The following is a 20,885-nucleotide window of genomic DNA, read 5'->3' as shown; positions in this document are numbered from 1 at the left end:
GTGGACTGGTTGGAAGGAAAGGTCGAAGTCTGGAATAAGCTACCGCTGTCCCTGGTCGCTAGAATTGCACTGGCCAAAATGGTGGTCCTTCCCAAATTCTTGTACTTGTTCGTCAACGTACCACTACCTATGACAACGCACTTCCACACCCGGGTCCGCTCACTACTGCTGAAACTGGTGTGGGCCGGTGGCCAAGCCAGAGTCTCCTGGGACCTACTCACGCTTCCGCTCCAACAGGGAGGCCTAGGGGCCCCGGACTTGAAGCTCTATTCACTCTGTGCACAAGCTCAGTTCCTGCATTTCTGGGCCTACCCCACCCCCTACCAGCCGCATGTGGCGGTGGAACTGGCAGGGGTCGGCCCCTTGCCATTACGAGTGGCACTATATGGAGAGGTTACGTGCCCGTCGCGTGAGGTGGACACAGTGGAAATGGTCCGCTGGTCCTGGCGTGAACTTCGGAAACGAGCTGGTCTCTCCCTGCTTTATGCGCCGGCGGTTCCTCTGAGGGGCAACCCGATGCTGCCTTGTTTGACGGCAAGAGGCGACGTCCTCACTATCCGTGGGAATCGACTTCTCACCTTCGCTGACCTATATCCAGATGGCTCATTTTTCGAGATGCCTGCGGATGGGGATGACCAGCCTTGCACGTTTGCCGACAAATTACTATATCATTCCCTTAGGGAATCTTGCAAGAAGATAGGACCGTGCTTCCCGGAAGAGCCTTGCGCACTAGCCGCCCTGCAAAACTTGCTCTCACGACCCTCCCCTAAGAAGCTGGTATCCAGATTATATAACTGCATGCAGGAACAAGCCCCGGTGACAGTAGCCACGGCCGAGGCTGCTTGGGCTGAGGACCTGGGGGACCAGCTGCCGGATGACGCATGGGAGTATTGCTGCGCGCAACTCACAGCTCTATCCCCGAGTTACCGACTGCGGCTTATCCACTTCAAATTCCTACACAGATACTACCGCACTCCGACACTACTACGCCGCATGGGTATACGCGAGGATGCCTCTTGCTGGAAATGTGGGGGTGACGATGCCACCTTTATTCATGTGGCTTGGAGCTGCCCCAAGCTGAGGGCATACTGGTCAGGGATCTTCAATGCCATCAATCAAATCACACAAAGGAGTGACTCACCGTCTCCACTGCTGGGATTGCTGGGGTATGTTAAGCACACTGAGCCCTGCGACAGGAAACTACATGCATTACTCCTGTTATACGCCAAACGACAGATCGCTATACACTGGGGCAGGCCGGCCCTCCCCACGCTTGAGAGCTGGATCAGGGATGTGACTTACGGCCACACTCAACTGACGCACTATTGGGAGACCATGCCCACCGCTTCCAGACCCACAGACATATGGGGCCCGTTTGTACAGTGGACTACAGAGCGCACGGCCCCTGACTCCGCAGGTACCTCACGTGCTACTAGTATTTCAGATGACATGGGCTAAAGGTGCGCGCTGCGTAGGTTAGCGATAGAGGTCCCGCTGTCCCGCGCTTACACTGACAGGAACTGCCCAGACGTAAGTTTTGCGTTTACTGCCTCCACTGACCCGGATGGAGTCCCCTGCCCCCCCCCCCGCCCTACTGGTCCTACTGTGGATAATTCACTGCCCCTCCTCCCCTCCCCCCCACCTCACACGTCCTTCGCTAATTCGTACACAGCCAAGATGCCTTTCCGAGCCCGCCCTGAACATGGCTGGCCCTCTATCTGGACAACCTGGGGCGGGCCCGCGCGACCCCTTTGTGAACTGGAGTGTGGTATAAATGCTGTTTCCAAGTACTTGCACCTATGTTTGACGTTTTTGGTTTAGCTTGTTGGGGGGTCCTGTTGGGAGAAACATGGTGCTGACTGACACATCCTTTTTATAGGCTGCTGCAGCGGGCGGTTGACTGCTGCTTATTCGGGGGCGGCTCCATTGCTTTTCGCTATCTTTCAATTGTCAGCAGCACTGAAAAAAATTAAAAAAAAAAAAAAAAAAGTAAGACCGTTTACTCGCTAGAGATGCACAGTACACACTGAAGATCTTATTGTATCATAAGTTTACCTCTGAATGATCAACCGGCCGGATGAGGGCCTTAGAGATATTTACATGTAATCTTTGTATAATCTACCTGATAGCGGCCTGCCTCCGGGTTGTTGGCGTGACGCAGTGTACACCATCTATCTCATTTGTTCATAATAAATGTCTTACAACAAAAAAAAAAAAAAAAAAAAAAAAAAGGTGCAGCATGGGTTTGGGGTGAGAGGAGGAATGAAGCCCAGGGAGCCAGTGGTGGCCTGGGTGCAGGTGCAACTGTCACCACTGAAGCATTGCTGGCCTTAGACACAACCGTCTTTCACACACAACTTCACTACAGCACTAGGGTGGGGCCCTGGGAAAAATATGAAACAACCTCCAAAAAAAAGATAAGGCAGTAAGCATATGGTGAGGTAATAGTAGAGGAGAGTAAGGGTGGGACATCTCAGAGGTCAAACACTGAATGTAGTAACTTTAAGGGATTTGTAGACAACCACCAAGGACATTAAAGAAAAATTAACCTCATTGAGGCAACTCTGGTCTCGACTTAACAGCAATTATATAAAACTGAAGGGACTATTCAGGAAAATGTTTCAAGAATTGGCTAGCTGGAAACCTCTGGTGGAACTGTTTAAGAGGACAGCAAGCAGCAGAAGCATTTTAAAGAGCTTAGTGTCACAGCCATGATCTGGATGGAGCCTCAAGTCTAATGACTGGAAGACCAGTCACGTACAGCCAGCACATGACTCCTGGGGGTACCAAAGCACCTTGCAGTAGTGGCAGTCCCAACTATCATGATCCAGAGTTATTTTAAAAGCAGAGTTTCCCCTCTGCAGAGCATACCCCAAAAAGTATGGTGAGAAAGGCATACAGAGTGTACTGATGGCAGCAAATACTCCAGATGCACCATTATTGTGGAACTAGGAACTACATAAGAGAGCGCATCTTCAGAGTCATCCAACCATCAAAGGAAAGCCTATTTTTATATTTCTAGGTCATAGCAGATCCACTTACAGAACAGATACCAAAAACTGCAAGTCATTGAAAAAGAACTGCTGCAACTGGGTATGGAAGTTGTTCCTGCTAAGACTCAAGAGGGTGTATGTCACGTTTTTACCCACTTTAAGGCAGTGGAATGTTTTGGAAGCAAAGAACAAGTTACTTACCTTCGGTAACGATGTATCTGTAAGAAACATTAGTTAGATTCCTCACCTTAGAATATCCACAGCCGTCAGGCTGGATCCGGAAAGTTTTGTGTAGCAATACCCCTTGCGCGTCGCTAGGCGTCGTCTGCGGCTCTGCGTCCGTCGTCGGCATCGTGCGCCGGAATGACGGAGTACTTAGACGCCTCCCTCGCGCGCCGACGTCAGTTCTTATACATAACTTTCCGCGCCAGGGACGCTGAGCCATGCAAGAGACCGACACTGGTGCCAAAAAATCTAGGGCCCTGAAAGGGAGAACCTTAACCCTAGATGTCGGTTCGCACAACGGGGAGGCTGGGTGGGTCGGTGAGGAATCTAACTAACTAATGTTTCTTACAGATACATCGTTACCGAAGGTAAGTAACTTGTTCATCTGAAAGAAACACGTTCGTTAGATTCCTCACCTTAGAATAGATACCCCAGCAATACCAACCCCGGAGGTGGGTCTGCGAACCAAGATCACACCAGAAATCCTGGAGAACAGAACGGCCAAAGCGGCCATCTCTCCGGACTTAGCTGCCCAGGCAATAGTGCTTGGCGAACGTGTGCAGTGAGGCCCACGTCGCCGCCTGACAGATGTCCTGCATGGGGACTCCCTGTCCCAGGGCAGTTGTCGCCGCTGTGGCCTGGGTGGAATGGGCTCTCAGCCCAACAGGAGGGACGTTTTTCGCCAAGGAATAGCAGAGTTTAATACACAACACGATCCGTCGCGAGATGGTCCGCTTGTGCACAGCTTTACCCTTCTTAGCACCTACATATCCAACAAAAAGTCGGTCGTCCACCCGGAACTGTTTTGTGCGGTCCAAATAAAATGACAGCACACGTTTTGGGTCCAGATGGTGGAGCCTCTCTTCATCTTTTGAAGGATGCGGAGGCGGAAAGAAGGTGGGCAGCGTGACAGATTGCCCGATGTGAAAGGGAGTCACGACTTTAGGAAGAAAAGAAGGAAGTGTCCGGAGGACCACCTTATCCGGATGAACCGAAAGGAAGGGAGGCTTAGCTGACAGAGCCTGGAGCTCACTCACCCGCCTAGCGGAGGTGATAGCCACCAGGAAGGCAGTTTTCAGAGTCAGTAGACGAATGAGACAGTTGTGAAGGGGCTCAAAGGGAGCGCACATCAGAAAAGTGAGAACAAGGTACAAGTCCCACTGAGGCATTACGAATGGAACAGGAGGGAACATATGAGTAATGCCCTTGAGAAAACGTGAAACAACAGGGGACTTGAAAAGAGAAGGCTGATCTGGAAGCCGTAAGAAAGCAGAGATTGCAGCAAGATAACCCTTCAAGGTGCCCAGAGCAGAGCCCTGCTGGGCCAAAGAAAGAAGAAAGAGTAGAACCTCAGAAAGAGGGGCAGAAAGGGGATCCACAGCCTTTGCTGTGCAACATGCCACAAATTTGTTCCACCGGCAGGCGTATACCGTCTTTGTGGAGGGACGCCTGGCTGCCAGAATGATATCACAGACTTCAGGAGGCAAGTCAAATGGCATCAACTGTTGCCGCTCAATCTCCACGCATGGAGGTGGAGGCAGGACAGGTTCGGGTGGAGGACCGTCCCCTGTTGCTGCGACAGAAGGTCCTCCTGAAGAGGCAGTCGTATCGGGGGATCGATGGACATACTGAGTAGCTCGGGATACCAGTACCTTCGTGCCCAATCCGGAGCCACTAAGATGACTTGGACCTGGTCGCGCCTGATCTTCTTCAGCACTCTAGGCAGAAGTGGTATAGGCGGAAAGGCGTACAACAGACTGCAACTCCACTCGCGATGAAAAGCGTCTCCGAGCGAGTGCCGCCTTGGAAATTCCAACACGCAGAACTGCTGACATTGCGTGTTCTCTTCGTGGCGAATAGATCTAACCAAGGCTCTCCCCACTGCAGAAAGAGACCTTGCGCCACGTCAGAGTTCAGACGCCATTTGTGATCCATCAGGCACCGGCGGCTGAGTTAGTCTGCTCTGGCGTTCAGAGAGCCCGCCAGATGTTGAACCACCAGGGTGATGCCCTGATGTTCCAGCCATGTGCAGAGGCGCAGAGCCTCCTGACAAAGGGTCCACAACCCCACCCCGCCCTGTTTGTTGCAATACCACATGGCAGTGGTGTTGTCCGTGAACACCTGCACGACACTTCCCCGGACAGAGGGAAGGAAGGCTTTTAGTGTAAGTCGGATCGCCCTCAGCTCCAAGAGGTTGATATGGAGCGGAGTCTCCGCCGGAGACCAGAGTCCTCTGATCTCCGCCTCTCCCATGTGGCCCCCCCATCCCAGGAGGGACACATCAGTCACTACGACATGCTCCGGTTGGGGTAGGGAGAGGGATCTGCCGCTGACCCAATCGCGATTCGTGTGCCACCACTGCAGCTGGTTCGCAGTGCCCTCCGAGATCAAGACATGGTCGGACAGGTTGCCTCGATGCTGGGCCCACTGAAACTTCAGGTCTCACTGCAGAGCCCGCATCCGCCACCTGGCGTGAGGTACCAACAGGATGCAGGAGGCCATCAGCCCCAGAAGCCGCAGCACCAACCTGCCCGAAACCCAGGACAGAGGCCGGAAGATTGAAATCAGGGCCTGAATGTCCCGGACCCGCTGTTCCGGTGGATAGACCCGGAACTGCGCCGAATCGAGAACCGCTCTGATGAAGAGGAGCTTCTGGGAGGGACTCAGGCACATTGATGGAGAACCCAGGCGAGTGCAGGAGGTCGGCTGTAGTCTGGAGGTGGGAGACGACTTGCTGGGGCGAGCCCGCCTTCAACAGCCAGTCGTCGAGATAGGGGGAAGACTGGAACCCCTGATCGGCGCGGATGAGCTGCGACCACTGCAATCACTTTCGCGAAAACCCCAGGGGCACTGGTGAGGCCGAAGGGGAGCACGGTGAACTGAAAGTGCTCCTGACCCACCGTGAACCGCAGGCAACGCCGGTGGGCCGGCAGGACGGGGATGTGGAAAGAAGCGTCCTGCAAGTCCAACGCTACCATCCAGTCTCCAGGGTCTAGGGCAGCCAGAACCTGAGCTAAAGTGAGCATCTTGAACCGGTCCTTCCGGAGGAAGGAGTTCACGCTCCTGAGGTCCAAGATCGGGCGTAGGCCCCTTTTGCCCTTCTTGGGAACCAGAAAGTAGTGGGAATAACAACCACGACCTACTTCTGGACCAGGACCGCGCTCGACGGCCTCTTTGGCCAAGAGGGCCGAAACTTCCTCTCGTAGAAGATGCAAATGATCCCCCGACATATGGTGGTTCAGCGGCGGCATGGCTGGAGCGGTCGTCTCGAAGGGGAGGGAGTAGCTCCTTCGGACGATTTGCAGCACCCACTTGTCCGACGTGATGGAGCGCCAGTGGAGCAGGTGATGGCGAACTCTGCCGCCCACTGGCGTTGAATGGGCCTGAAAGCTCAGACTAGGAGGGCTTTGAGGCGGATGCTGCCGGGGTGGAGGTGGACTGACCGGCACGTTGACCTCCAGAACCGCCTCGGCGGAATCCACGTCCGCGTGCAGGTTGGTTCTGCGGCCGGTGGCTGGGCGGACGCGAGGAGGCGCCCCTTCCTTGGCCACAAAAGGGACGAAAGGCGGAAGTTTGCGGCCGCGGGGCCGAAAGACCCAAGGACTTGGCCGTGGCCCGGAAGTCCTTGAACAGAGCCAGCGCACTGTCCGCCTTCTCACCAAAAAGGCGAGTGCCATCAAAAGGCATGTGCATGAGGGAACTCTGGACATCCCCCCAAAATGACATGGACCTCAGCCAGACGTGACGCCGAAGCGCCACCGTGGTGGAAATCGCCCGACCCAGGCGAGTCCGTGGTGTCAAGTCCACACCGTATGGCGTGCCGTGCTGCATCTCGACCATCAGCAAGTGCTTGAGTGAGTCGTGCCCGGGCCTCCACCGGGCACAAGGGCAGCACGTCCTCCACCGTATCCCACAGAGAGTGGGAATAACGGTCCAAAAGGCAAGCGGTATTTAAAGACCGCAGTCCCAAACTCAGGGACGAGAACAGTTTCTTGCCAAACTGTTCCAACCTCTTGGATTCCCGATCCGGAGGAGCGGACGGGAAGGAGGATTGGGAGGTTGAGGCCTGGATAACCAGACTCTCGGGGTGGGGTGTTGGGAGAGGAAACTGGGGTCGCCCGGAGCAGGGCGGTGGCGCCGGGCAACGTTCCGGTCCACAGGAGGAACTGTGGAGGGCTTGGACCAAGTACCCTGCAGAACGTCTATGAGGGCCTCATTAAATTGCAGCAGAGGCTCAGTGGAGCTTGCTGTCGGTTGAAGGACTTCTGTGAGGACGTTCGTCCTCACGGGCACAGCAGGCAACTCCAGCCCTAGGGCTTCGGCCGCCTTGCGCAGCACCACTGAAAAGGCTGCACCCTCTTCCGAGACCACAGTCTGAGAGATGAAACCAGCGTCCAGGGAGGTATCCAGACCGCTGGCATCCCCCAGTTCGTCTGCCCAGTCCTATGAAAGTTTACCCTGGAGGATCATAGGGTCCCTCAGACCCCTCTCAGTCGCCCCCGTCATCCGATTCCTGATAAACAGGAGGAACGATCGGAGCCGGATGGTAGATGAAACGGTCATCCATCGTCGTCGGGTGCAGCGCTGAATGGCGCCGTACCGGCGTCGGGTCCGGACAGGGGCTAAACCGGGGGACGGTGTCGTCCCGAGACCGCGCCGGAGGTGGAACCGGTGTCTGTGCCGGCGGAGGAGGCGTCGTGAGGTCGACCGGCGCCGACCGAGATCCAGGCCTGGATCCCTCGGGGACCTGCGGCGTCGGGGCCGGAGCCGTCGACGACGCCGGGACCGGAGCCGTCGACGGCGCCAGAGCCGCCGGCACGTGAGGTCGCCCAGTCGAACCTGCGGGGCCCGAAGGCGTGCCTACAGGAGTCGACGGTGGAGCCAGGCCCCTCATGGCCGAGAGGAAGGCACTGACCTCCGCCAGAGTCACGTCAGTCCCAGGGACCGGCGGGTATGGGGACGGACGCGGCTCCTGCGGCTCCGATGGAGCCGCAGGGGTGGGACCACCCTGACCCTCGGCAGAGTCGCGCGACCGGCGAGGGGAGTCCGAAGAGCGATGTCGTCTCTTGGACTTCTTGGAGTGCTTCGACTTACCCGAAGACCCCGACGAGCGATGACCAAGGCTGCGGCTCCGCGATCGGTCCTTGGACCTCCTCCTGAACCGGGACCGAGAGCGGCGCGGAGCCGAGTGCCGAAGCTCGAGAAGCTTACGGGACCGCTCCCGCCTAGCTTTCGACATCAAGGCCTGCCAATCGAGGCACGACTCCGCGTCATGGTCGGCCCCCAGGCAATACAGGCAATGGTGATCCGTCACCGACATCAGGCGTCACAGGCCTTGAAACCAGGCATCCTCCCGGCACCAGAGTCGAGTCGATAGACCAAAAGAAGTCAAGGGCGGCGTCCAAGTACTCCGACGACGTCATTCCGGCGCACGACGCCGACGACGGACGCGGAGCTGCAGACGACGCCTACCGACACGCAAGGGGTATTGCTACAAAAATCTTTCCGGATCCAGCCTGACGCCTGGGGATATTCTAAGGTGAGGAATCTAACTAACGTGTTTCTTTCAGATAGGAAAATTAGTAAACAATGTATGTGCTAAGAACTATGAAAGCTTGTAAGATTTCTGTGTAGGTGCTTCTGGGTCATGCAGGAAGATGTACCTGCAAAATATGTTAGGTCTTGGTGCGGAACGGTGGAGAAGTGTTCCTTTTTTCCAAGTCTTCGTATGTTTTAGAAACTGAGATGGTAACCTCTTTTTCTTCTTTCCACTCTACCTCTAACTCCACCCAAAACCCCTTACCTTTCTTTCTCATTATTGGTGCATAGGTTTGATTGGAGTATTCATGAACTTAGATGTTAAACTGATGCTATATTTGTCTATAGTTTGATGTCTGTTTATCTTCTTGTGTTTGAATCATGTGTTTGTTAAACCTCAAAAAAAATTACTGGAATTCAACGTTTAAATGATCAGTCTATACCCCTTGCTGTGTCTCAATCATTCCTTGCAGAGGACATAATTTCCTTAGACTGCAAAGAATATACCTGCTGAGACACAAAGATGAATGCAGCAAACCGAACATTAACAAGATAACCGCTCAATTTAGCAATGGTGAGATTTGTTCACATTCCTTCAGAGTGCTCCATTTTACTGATCTTGAAAACCAGCTGCATAGAGCACACCATTTAAATTTAAACTGAGGATGCAAATAAAAAATATTTCATTGTCCCTTGGAAGGTTGACGCACTATACAAATGTATGCAACTAATTACATTTTTACACACCAGTAGATACACTTCGGGCATAATAAACCCTCTTACAGCCCTGGCTGCTGTAGGTGTGTGGGGCGAAGGGGGAAAGTAGACCTGCAGGAATGATAGTCTGTCTTGTGTGCAAGGGAGGAAGTGTGTAGACTCCTGGATGGGGAGTGATTGATACGGGAGGAGAGCCATGACCAGCCTGATTACTTTACATAATGCAGAAAGTAAAGTATCTGACTGAAATACTCCAATACATAGTGGAGATCCCCAAAGCAGAACACGGACATTCTCCTGAGATGTCCAAATGGGTAACTGTCTATCTCAATTAAAACTTACAAGAAGGTCAAAAACGTTCCAATTAATGTTCTTTGCATGTCGATGCATGTGACCAAAATATAAATAAAACTGAGGCTGCAGAAGGGGTACTGCACACGCAGCATAGGCCAACTGTCTTGACCTGCGAGTACTGAAGGGGTTTTGTTCGGAAAGCATGTACTTCCAAAAATCATGCTTAATGCTTTTGAACAATATAACAGAAGGCCATGTCCTGTGGGTTAGTGCAGGCAGAGCTACTAGGCACATTGTATGTCCAAGGTCCATGACTGGTGGACAGGAGCCCCAAGGCATGGCCTCGGGTCTAGCCCTGCAACTACAGTTAATAAGGGTAATGCACATGGGCATGGTCAGAGACTCTGGCTTCTGTGCAGTAGACTTAAAGCATGACCCGAGTCCATGCTCCGTTTCTAACAAAGCATGTGCAAAGGTTCACATTAGGGGTTTCTCTGCATTATTTAAGAAAGGTTTATTGGTATCCTCCTCAATGGTACTTGTTTTAAGCACACTTGGGAAGATGACTGGCTGAGTGGACCCATCAGGATTGAAATCCTTGACCACAGGGTTCATACACAGATCCACGCATGGGATACATTAGTCCACTTAGCCACGTTTAGAAACCTGCAGGCCATGGACAGAGGACAAGCTTGATGTGGTACATGCAGTGCACTGGCTTGGGAGATGTCTTTTGGGTTCAGTGGGTAGAAGTCAAAGTTTATTACAAATCCTAAGACAGTCAATGAAAAAAGAGCCTATGATGGTTCTCTACTTACACAACATGCATTAACTAAAACAACCTTGCATATTCTATGAGAGGTTCAGTTATGGGGCATGAAGGTTATTACACGCAGACTACTAAATTTCTCTAGTTCGGATTACAGCTGCAGTAAAACATGCTAGACTTACACGTGTGCACAACAAATGCAGAGCATTTTGGCAAAGAATTCCTTCCAAGTGTGGATCCTCCTCCTTGAACACCATCATTTCCAGAGGAAATTGAATGCCTTAGTCAAACTCTTGTGCTCATGTACAGGGCTCCAATGCCATTTAGTTGCCAAAGTGATGATTTCAGCGCCCCCGCTAGTCCAACAGCACCATAGCCATTTAGCAGGCTTTGTAATATTTTCCAATAAATCTGCACCAGTTCAACATTCACAGCTCTCTCAAAACAAATCAGACACAGCAACAGAACCACAATTTTTGGTCACACTACACAAAACGTATGACAAAGGACAGACATCACCATTGGTAAATGGTAAAGTCCTAGCGCTCGCTCACTTATACAATAACGAGACAGCATATTAGTGATTCACTCCAACGCGATGAAAGGTGGAGTCTGCTCTTTCAAAGTTGTGAACTGCTATAACACCCAGATCTCTAGAGCAAGTGTTTAATTCAAGGAGATATCTTACCTATTAATGTATGTATCAAGTGTAATATGTTGGTAGCATTACAGTGTTCAAATTGGAATTATGAAGCTCTGGTATATGCATCCTGCACAACAGTGTGTGTGTGGCTCCTTTGTAAATGCCAGATAACGTTAGGGGTCTTTGGTTATGTGCAGAGACACAGGCTACTGGACATTGGAATGAAGCTGTCCAGCAGTAAATGAGGGTTGTGACCGGATGTTGTAAAGAATCAGGGGGTTGGAGGTGTAGTTTTTGGGGGGCGGAGCGGAAGCCTGGGTTTTGAGGAGTGCCTGAGGATATTGTTTGTGTGCATTGTGGTTGTGTGAGGAGCACACTTATGAAGACTACTTAAAAAGAACGAATCAGAAAGTGGTTTACTAAATAGGGACAACATGAGCCCCCAACCAGAGAATGAGACTTTGGAGATAAACAATAGAGTGCTTAAATAGAAATTATAATGCATTGGAAACAATCTTCCACAGGCACTACTTCGGTGGTTAAGAAGGCTGCAGATAACAAAATGATAATTAGGTTGCCAACACAGTTTATTTACTGAGAAGTATTTACATGAAACACTAATATATTTGCTAAGTTAATGTATTCCGAAAATGTGTTTGTAACTAACCTACAGGCAAGGAAAAAAAGATCCTAGTTTGACAACTTTATGAATTGCACATATGATTATAATTTGTATTTGCCTGGAGGCAATTTAAGGCGTTCATACAATTGCCTTAGCTGCCTTCATTATGCTGCTACGATTAAACATTTGGTCTAATGAGTTATTATTTCCAACTGCTGACTTGTAAGCACATTTTCCTGCAACCTAGTGAAACACAAATGAAGAATTAACCCATTAGCATTTAAACCTCTGGCATTATTAGAGGATGTAAATAATGTACAAATGATTTGGTGCAATAGACTACATGCCGATAGGCTACAACACGGTATCATTCATTGTCTCTTTAGTGAAGATGCAATACCTGAATGAGGAAACTGCCCTTTCACACTATGAAATACCACGCAGATTTATCATTATGGGGTGGTAGCTCTAAGGACAGCAGTACCTTTAAGCACTGTGGACACAATGTTGCTAAATATTACATTGTGGGATATACTGCATCAAAACAATCCTACTTCCCTAGCAGAGTTCCAAATGCCTATATAAAAAAAACTTTACAAGTTAGGAGAACAAATCTTTTCATACCCGCTCAAGTTTGTTGCGGCTCATGCTTGGTGGATCGTAACGTATGATCTTCATGCATGTGTTACCCGGACTCCATAGCCAGTGGTTGTTCTCATTGGCTCTGGCACATTGATTCCTCCTTGTGCACCTAAAAACAGAACATTAGTTACTGAAGGTTCACATCCCAACTTTAGTACAGTAATAGGGGTGAAAGCATGGACTAAACATTCTCATCCCCTCTTTGTGCCAAGAGGTCTGCTCTAAAGCAATGGCTATGTTCAAACAAATGTAAGGCAAAGAACGCACATGTTCACAATTGGATGCAATGAAGCATGAACTTCCCATCAAACTATAAGAGGTTTGTACTTTTTTTTCCTTCAAAATACTTTATTGGTTTTCCCAAGGTATACAGAAAGCATATATTCTGTTAAGCGAGGGTGTCCAAATTTACATGTGCGTATAAAGCATGTGGGTAATGTGCCTTTATGGACACCATGAGCCCAATCAGGCGTCCACTGGTAGAAGTGAAAGGGACAGGCTGAGGAAAAGGAAAGAAAAAGGAGTAGAGAAGAAGGGGGGGGGGGGGGGGGGGGAGGGGGCACGGTTAGAAGATACATATTTTGGCACACGGGAACATTATTGGCAACTTTACATACTTTGACGGCATGGTACGCTTAATAAAGAACATTTCGCTTACATACAATAGTACAGGTGCAGCGGCAGTGAGGTCACCGGTTATGTTTCTGTGGCTTTGTTCATGGGGGTTCATAAGAGTCTAGGAACGAGTCCAACAGCGACCTGGAAGACTGCTTCCAGGGGGAGTTTTGTAGTGCTATGTTTTCCGCCCCTCAGATGGATGATCCAGTTTAACCAGCTCTTGTATGTAGTCTTACTCGTGTCCTTCCAATTGGCAAGAATCATTTTCACTGCCGAAGTTAGTAACAGGTCAAGTAGGTCTTTGTCAATCATTTCTCAAGTTTGTGTTTATGCATGCCGTGGGCAAGTTGAAGAGTCTCTGATCATAGTACACTCAAAAACACTACTTATGAGGGCAAAGACTTTGTCCCAAAACGATTTAAGTACAGTACACTGAAAGATAAGGTGGGCTAGATCCCCCGTCTCCAGATTACAGTTCCAGCATATTGCGTCCTTTCTAAGTCCTAGTGCAAATAACCGGGCCGAGGTCCAAAATGCCTTGTGTTGTAGCCAGTATTTGGTTTGGGAGAGAACCAGGGAGATCTTATTACGCAAGACGGATCTCCATATAGCGGGCCAGTCCTGTTTTTTTGGTGGCTCTGGGTGCAATTGCCCCCAGAAGGCTTTAACCTTACCATTAAGTCTTGAAGCTTTTGGGCGGAGGAGTTTGTATATTTGTGAGACTTGGTGGCCCAGTTTGTTAATATTTTTCACAAATAAGGAGATTGACGGTTGGGCGGTAGATAGTTTGGCTTTTGTGAGGGCCGATTTAATTTTTAAGAAGTTGTAGAACTCCATTGTCCGCCAGACCATACCTCGCCTGGAGGGCTGAGAATGTAATTGGGTAGGTGTTGTTTTCTAGTTGATGGGGGAAGAGTATTCCTTTCTTAATCCATGTGTCTAGGGTTAGGCTTTTGCCTTTGTACATTATCTTGCTATTGGCCCAAAGTGATTCCAGTTCAGACCCTTTAATACGATGCTCCAGCTTTTTATCTACCTTAAGTAGTGCTACTTTTGTGTTTTTAAAAATGGACTTGGAGGTAAGTGGGTATAATCTATTTGTTGTTAGGAGTGCAAGGGGGCTTAGATGATTAAGAATGGCCCTCTCAACCTCTAGCCATGCCGGGGGTGTAGCCGGCAGGCGGAGTAATCCAGTATGAGCCTTATTTCACCAGGAATGCCATCTGATATAGCCTGAAATCTGCTAAGTTCACCCCTCCTAGTATTTTATCTAGTCTTAGCTTTTTGATACTGATCCTTGCTTTTTTCCCCGCGCCACAGGAAGTTAGATATGAGTTTATCTATTTTGCGGTGGAAGTCGTCTGTAAGGAGGAGCGGGAGCATACTGATGAGGTAGTTAACCATCGGGGTGATCATCATTTTGATAGTCTCTATTCAGCCCAACATTTAATGAATTTTGGTGACCATGATTCCAGAAGTTTCTTTATTTTCCCTAGTAGTGTTTTCTCATTCTGGTGTAGGGTATCTATCATGTTGTTACTAAATTCAATGCCTAAGTATTTGATGTATCCTGTTTGCCATGTTAGCCCCGACTCTCCCAGGATATCTCTCGTGCAGTAGATGTTTAATACTTTTATCTAAAGACACTGCCTCCATTGTCCTTAGAGAACACTAGCAAAATATTTGGCGTCATAATCTCCTTAACATTAGTTGAAGCAACCCATTTTTGACTAATAATGTTCAAGGTGCCAATATTAAAAACATAGATCAGTGTACTCTACACTTGCTCATCTGAATCAGGTGAGCTATTTTCGCTGTCCTTACTTTGGTCCATCCAGATACGAGACATTGAAACAGCAAGCCTAACCTCGCCATAACTTTCGAAAAACCTAACTGCACTCAGGTGAAGTACCTAAAAAGAGGGGTGGGGAAAGGGGGGGGGGGGGGAGAAAACAATAGAGAAAGAGAAGTGTTCCTGTATTTGTAGTGAATTTTCGTTTAACCATCAGTTTAAAAAGACTGATCTGGCCATACAGTCCCTTGCCTCAGACATATTGGAAGTTCCTTTGTTTTATACTGCTGTGGCACACAACCGCTGAATCATCACAATCGCTAAAGGAAGAAAAGTAGGTCTTTCAGCTGAATGAAGGCAGAACTCATAAGCTCCGCTGGGCCAGCAACCATTTTTTTATTTGTATTGTTAATGCTTTTCAGTAAGCCAGCAAGCACTGGCAAAGTCTAAAGATTGGATAACATTTCGAAGGAGAGACCTAACTGCTTTCGTCAATGTTTGTTTTGAATTCTTACTGAACGTTATTTATAATAAACTTACTTTCCAAACATTTGCCGTTCATTTCCTGTTCTGTCACAGGAACAAACCCTGACCTTTATTGCTCCCATCTGCTGTAGATTTCGGGGGGTGCACACACATTGTTTCTTCATCACATTTCTGGTTTAGAAGGCCCCGGTTCAAGATTTCAGAGCGAGCATCTACTGATGATAGCAATAACTGAACTCACACCAACTGATTAAGTTTTCCTAAAGTGTATTATTCTGGATTTAAAAACTCAAAGCACATGTGGCTCAATTTTAAAGTCAGAATTGCAACACTCAAACATGCCACACAATGACTGTTTACTTTACAAAAACAGTCAAGTTTCAGATCATAAAAGTATCATCAAAGAACAAGAACCAGTGATGACTTACTTTCCTTCCACTACACACCAGCCGCAGTAAGGATCCTTCGACTCTATGCACTGCTTGCAGTCTGAGAAATGACCGCAGTCTTGGACTGGGATTCGATACACCTAAATAAAAAGAAACAAACTAAGTGTTTCAAACAAAAGCAAACCAGCAATCCTTTTTTTTCTTTACATTTAGTCCTCCTCAAGTCAAGTACATTATAATCCTTTAACAGGACACAACAAGCTTCTATTTACCACTCATCTAAAAAAATAAAAGTATCAGGAAAAAAGACGTAAGGAAACCACAAGATCTATACTCCTTGAGGGCCTCATGTTTTGCTTAAGATGCTCACTTTCGTCATCAGATAAAGCATGACCGTTCATATGTGATTTCTAAGAGCACTCGCCCAACTGGAGACCACTGTAAAGCAATTAACTCCGTTTTTACATATGCAAAAATAATTTATGGCTTTTAATAATTTACCTTGGGTATCGCATATCGATCCCACCAAACCTCGGTTTGTCACATAGGCTGTCAAATTGTGTTGAGCAGATTTAGAGGCAGAGGATAATCCGCTTTCAATAAAATGTTTGCAAAAACCACTTGTAACTTTCCAAGGAGTCCTCGGAATACACATTCAGGTCTTTACAGATTTAATATGTTAGTCTTTTTTCACCAAATCTAGTGGTGACAACGGAAGGTGCTAGGTAAATTAGGGTAGTATGGTAAACATCTAAATTTTAAGAGAGAAGGGGTTATGGAGTGGGATAGCCAAAGGATCAAAGAATGTGCATCTTTAAGTAAATTGTCCAGAGCAAGCCATAGCTGTAGGTAATCCAAACATCCAGGGAACAGAATAAAGACTTCCCTTAGTTACATAATTAAAAGGAAAAAAGTGAACCAAAACTAATCACATTGGTCAACGCGAGTTTGTAGAGGTTTTGCAGTTATAAATTCCTAGGTGTCTGAGAGGAAAGATATTGGGATACAGACTACTTTTAGTGATTTATCTGAACCATCATGTAGAGGTTACTTTGCATGGTTGACCATAGTAGCTGTGGAAATAGAAAATAGGGTTGATTTTTTGATGGTAAGAAAGCGCCTGAAAATGAGATTTAAGGGAGGCTTAAACATGGTCAGTGCTTTGCTACAAATCTGAAATGAATACAAGAATCTTTGCAGGGAGTTGGTTTAGAAGTCAAAGTTCTAAAATTGTGAGCTTCACAAGACACTATCTGAATGAAAACCTGAGTTCATCATTCATTCTTTCTTGATATACTTAAAGTCACACAGTGGAATGGGTGGATCTGTAAGAAATTTCTATAGCAGTAGAAAGAAAGTTTTCAAAACTCCGAATTAACTAAAGATTACTTTGCCTGAGTGTTTTCAATAGTCGAAGGAACATTTTTTGCAAAATGGGTGCTCTACCCGCCGGGCATACAGACTCACCAGCCAGCTATCAATTTGGGCAGAGCACTTGTTCAAGTTATGCTGAACAGTTGTCTCAACGAAAACTAGGGGGGTGTTTCGTCCTTTTAAAAAGCAAACAGGAGTTTTTGGCAATGAGACTGTTCAGGAAGGGAGAGTGAACGTTAATCCTCACTGACCCAGGAAGCAGAACGTGTGTTATTTATAGATATTGCAGAATAAAGAGGTAGGAGGACAGAGTCCATTCAACAGTCTTGCTGAGGGCTCCATCCGTGTGTGGCAGCAGCTCTCTCTAGGACACAAAGCTGGATGCAGTTGTCAATTGGGATAAGAAAGGGGCTGCCTTGCACTGTGCTAGGCAGCAGAACACCTGACTAGTCACTGCAAGCAAGTAGTAAAACTACACCCGTCTGGGCCTCCTGCTACCTCAAACTCATCGGAATAGAGCTTGCTGAGAGAAAGGATAAGACACCCTAAGCTTTTTGGGGACCTTTATAGCTGAAGCTGCAGGATGGTACGTGTTGGTTTTTGTGAATGTAGTCATGATTTAATGTGAGAAATTCTGCATGGTTTGAAAACAAATTACTTTTTGAGAGTCATCTGGTATCAGTGTGATGGAGGGGGAGGTTTAGTTACTTTCCACATTCATATCTTACGAGCAAATCATGCTTTTTGGGTATTTTTAGGATGCACATTTTAGGGAGATTTTTGTGATGTGCACCGGTTGCAGTCTAAATTTTTAGGCTTTTAATTGGTATTTTAGGAAGCTTTAGTGAGGCAATAGAGGAGATGAAAAATGAAATGCAATTCCAAATGTTTGTGGGATCATGTCATAACTATGTAAATAAAGCTCCCTGATAAACAGTCCTCAACAAAGCCCTGTTTTTGTTAAGGTTCCTAAGCTTTTCTGATGAGATGCTAATGTTCAACTAAGAATACACTAAAACCACAATAAAGTGTCTTTAAATCATAAGGGTCCAGGATTGCTTACTGTTGGCATTTTGTCAATTTTGACTAAAATCCTTTCCCACGGTCTCTAAAACATAACCTGTTTCAGAGCATTTGGCTTACATTGAACTATAACTGGCCAATTTTGCATCTTTAATGCAAAACATGTTTGCGGTTAGCCTGTGATACCCACTCCACTACCCTCTGCCTTAAGTGTCTTTGAAATCCAATCTCTTCAACAGTAAACTGGGCTAGAACTCCTTCATGATTAGAACATTACTCTCCTTTTTCCGCATTAAATTATTTGGGGGTATTCTCTAAATTGCCCACAGTGTATCATGAGGAAACAAAATCCGTTCTAATCAAACCACTGTACCAGAACTGCGTTAAAATTATACTACTTCGCTCCTGTTTTCAAAATAAGAAAAGTTTCACAAGTATTTGAATTGTACAGCCATTCAAAAGTTTAACACTGTGCAGGAGGCAAAAAGATAGCTGAGAGGTGGCATGGCTACGCATCATTGATAAACTGTGTTTGTTGGAATGTTACTGAAGGGCTCAGACTGACTGGTTGTCAATGATAATTCGATCTACTTGATGCGAACCAATTGTCAAAAACTATTTTGAATGCCTTGTTTTTGTTTTCTGAATAAAAAAAATTATTTGTATGTGGCAAGTTTCAACCTCCAAAAGATAAAAGGCTCATTGGACCTATCAGAATTCAAAACTGTGACAATGAGGTCAAAGAGAGATTCCTGCAGAGGATGCCGGAGTCCAATGAGCTATCAAAACCACTTTATAATGTGCTATTGGCGAGTAAAGCCTCTTCTTTTTTTTTTTTTTTTTTTTAATCAGCCTGTGCTTGACTACTCAATGACAACTTCCTCCTGTGATCTACCTCACCTTACATGCCTGCCCTTTATAGCATGGTAGAATACATCATACAGATTACACACACACAAATTAACACTTGCATTTTATTAGTGAATCAAGAGCATTTTACTTGTGTCTATCAGACTTTGTGGGAACCTTCTGCTTCACTGCTGTCAAGGGTGGTTCATGGTTGTGTTGGTATGGCCTCTGGCTCCTCAGATTGTATTATAGTATCCTGGCAGAATGATGTGGTTTCCTTGGGCAGAGTGGTGCAGCTATGCCCTTGGACGTTCATCCCTGTAGAGTGCAGGAGTAGGAATGCTGACTTGAATGCAAGCTCTCCTCACCCACTGCTGTCAAGACGTGTGTCTGCTATCGGCGACCTGCTCAGAACCTACACCCTCTTCCCGATCGAATATTCGAAACTGGTTCTCATGTAAAGTGCTCTGATACCCGATGTCTCGGGTCTACTTCGCGCTATAGAAAACTCTTTTAAAAAAAAATAATTTAAAAAAGTGAGCATATCTAATTGTTCCTCCCAATTAATAGATCAAAGGACCAGAAATGATTAATCATCTGGGTGACCCAAATGATACAATGTTTCTGCTGATGGGCTCGGAGGCCCAATATTTAAATATTCTTCTTCACAACTTTATCTTCCACTTTCATGCAGCACAGGAATGTTTCCAATGGTGGTAGCAGTGCCCTCTTTGCCATTTTACTTCTTACACATCAGAAAATCTAAATGGTCCGTGTTTCTCTATTTTATCAACTGAACTTAAGTTTCTGACTCCTCAGAAAACAATTATAGTCTGCTGTGCCCAGATTACCTCCTTGGGCGATTACATGATTATGGGAATCTGACTGCCAAGTTCGGCTGTAATCCAAAACAGATTGTAGACTAGTCTTGGTACTGGGACCACTTCTCAACCACAATGTATTGATTACAGTGGCAGCCCATCAGAGTCAAAATACAACTTAGAAACAATTGCATAGCACACAAATCCAGCCACACTTTTATAGCAACATACTATATGTGTCACGGTTATTGGTAGTACCTTCAACGATCACTAACATCTTGTGGTCACCTGCGATACTAAAGCTCATAGCAAAACACTCATTGGCCTTTTTCAGAACAGACCTCTACCACTGGAGATCTTCTCAGGCACATCAAATCTTAAGTTCAGAGTAACCTCTTCCACTCTTTCTACTACAAGTTAGTCCAACCAACTTCATCTTTAAGCCTACAGAGCTACCCGGAGCACCACTTGGCAACTACATTATAGTATGGTTATAAGAATGCTGTTGGCTTGTTTGGTTGACTGACCAATGTTGTAAAAAAGAAACATGATCCCTATGAAGTGAATATACCCATCAAATGCTTGAGCGAGCTAAATAAAGTGTAAAGCCAAATTCTATATGTTGAAAATATGCAGAGGTGAGTAATACAAATTTCTTTGCCGCTTATGGACTAAAACTGCAAGACAATATCACTGTACCTTTTTTTTAATCATCACATACAGGTGGTCGTTCGTAGCATCAAGCACAAGCTCATTCCTTACTGGAGCAATTGTGTCAAAATCTATTGCCTTGTACTCATTTGGTGTTTCAGACAAGAATGCCTACAGAAAAGACAAACAATTATGGTTATAAGTGCATTCATAATTATATTAAAACTGAAAGAACTTGAGGAATTAAATTACAAATCTTGCTTGCAGATGAACATCACTGGATAAAGTAAAGCATTTAATTACTACTCAAAGTATGCTCCCTGGAAATAGAGCCCTACAGTTTATCATACAATTTCCAATAAGTGGTTGCAGGAATTTTGAACTATGCTGCATGACTGACCCATCAAGTGAACTGCTGCTTCAGCAGTGTAAATTTGTT

General features: G+C 46.9%; 1 protein-coding gene across 6 annotated transcripts in view; it reads right to left on the bottom strand.

The window, feature by feature from the left end:
• Positions 1–20,885, bottom strand: part of PLXNB2 (plexin B2) — a 774,339-nt gene that overhangs the window by 274,503 nt on the left and 478,951 nt on the right. For all 6 annotated transcript variants that reach the window (XM_085653971.1, XM_085653975.1, XM_085653972.1 and 3 more), the window contains 3 exons: positions 20,495–20,617; positions 15,768–15,868; positions 12,426–12,552 (listed from right to left, as the gene is read on the bottom strand). In XM_085653971.1, coding sequence (XP_085510097.1) covers positions 12,426–12,552; positions 15,768–15,868; positions 20,495–20,617 — 351 coding nt within the window. The remainder of the gene's footprint in view (positions 1–12,425; positions 12,553–15,767; positions 15,869–20,494; positions 20,618–20,885) is intronic.

This window comes from Triturus cristatus, chromosome 4_1, assembly GCF_964204655.1.
Source record: "Triturus cristatus chromosome 4_1, aTriCri1.1, whole genome shotgun sequence".
NCBI lineage: Eukaryota > Metazoa > Chordata > Amphibia > Caudata > Salamandridae > Triturus > Triturus cristatus.
The sequence above is the reverse complement of the archived record's forward strand: the minus strand, read 5'-3'. Positions and strand labels throughout refer to the sequence as shown.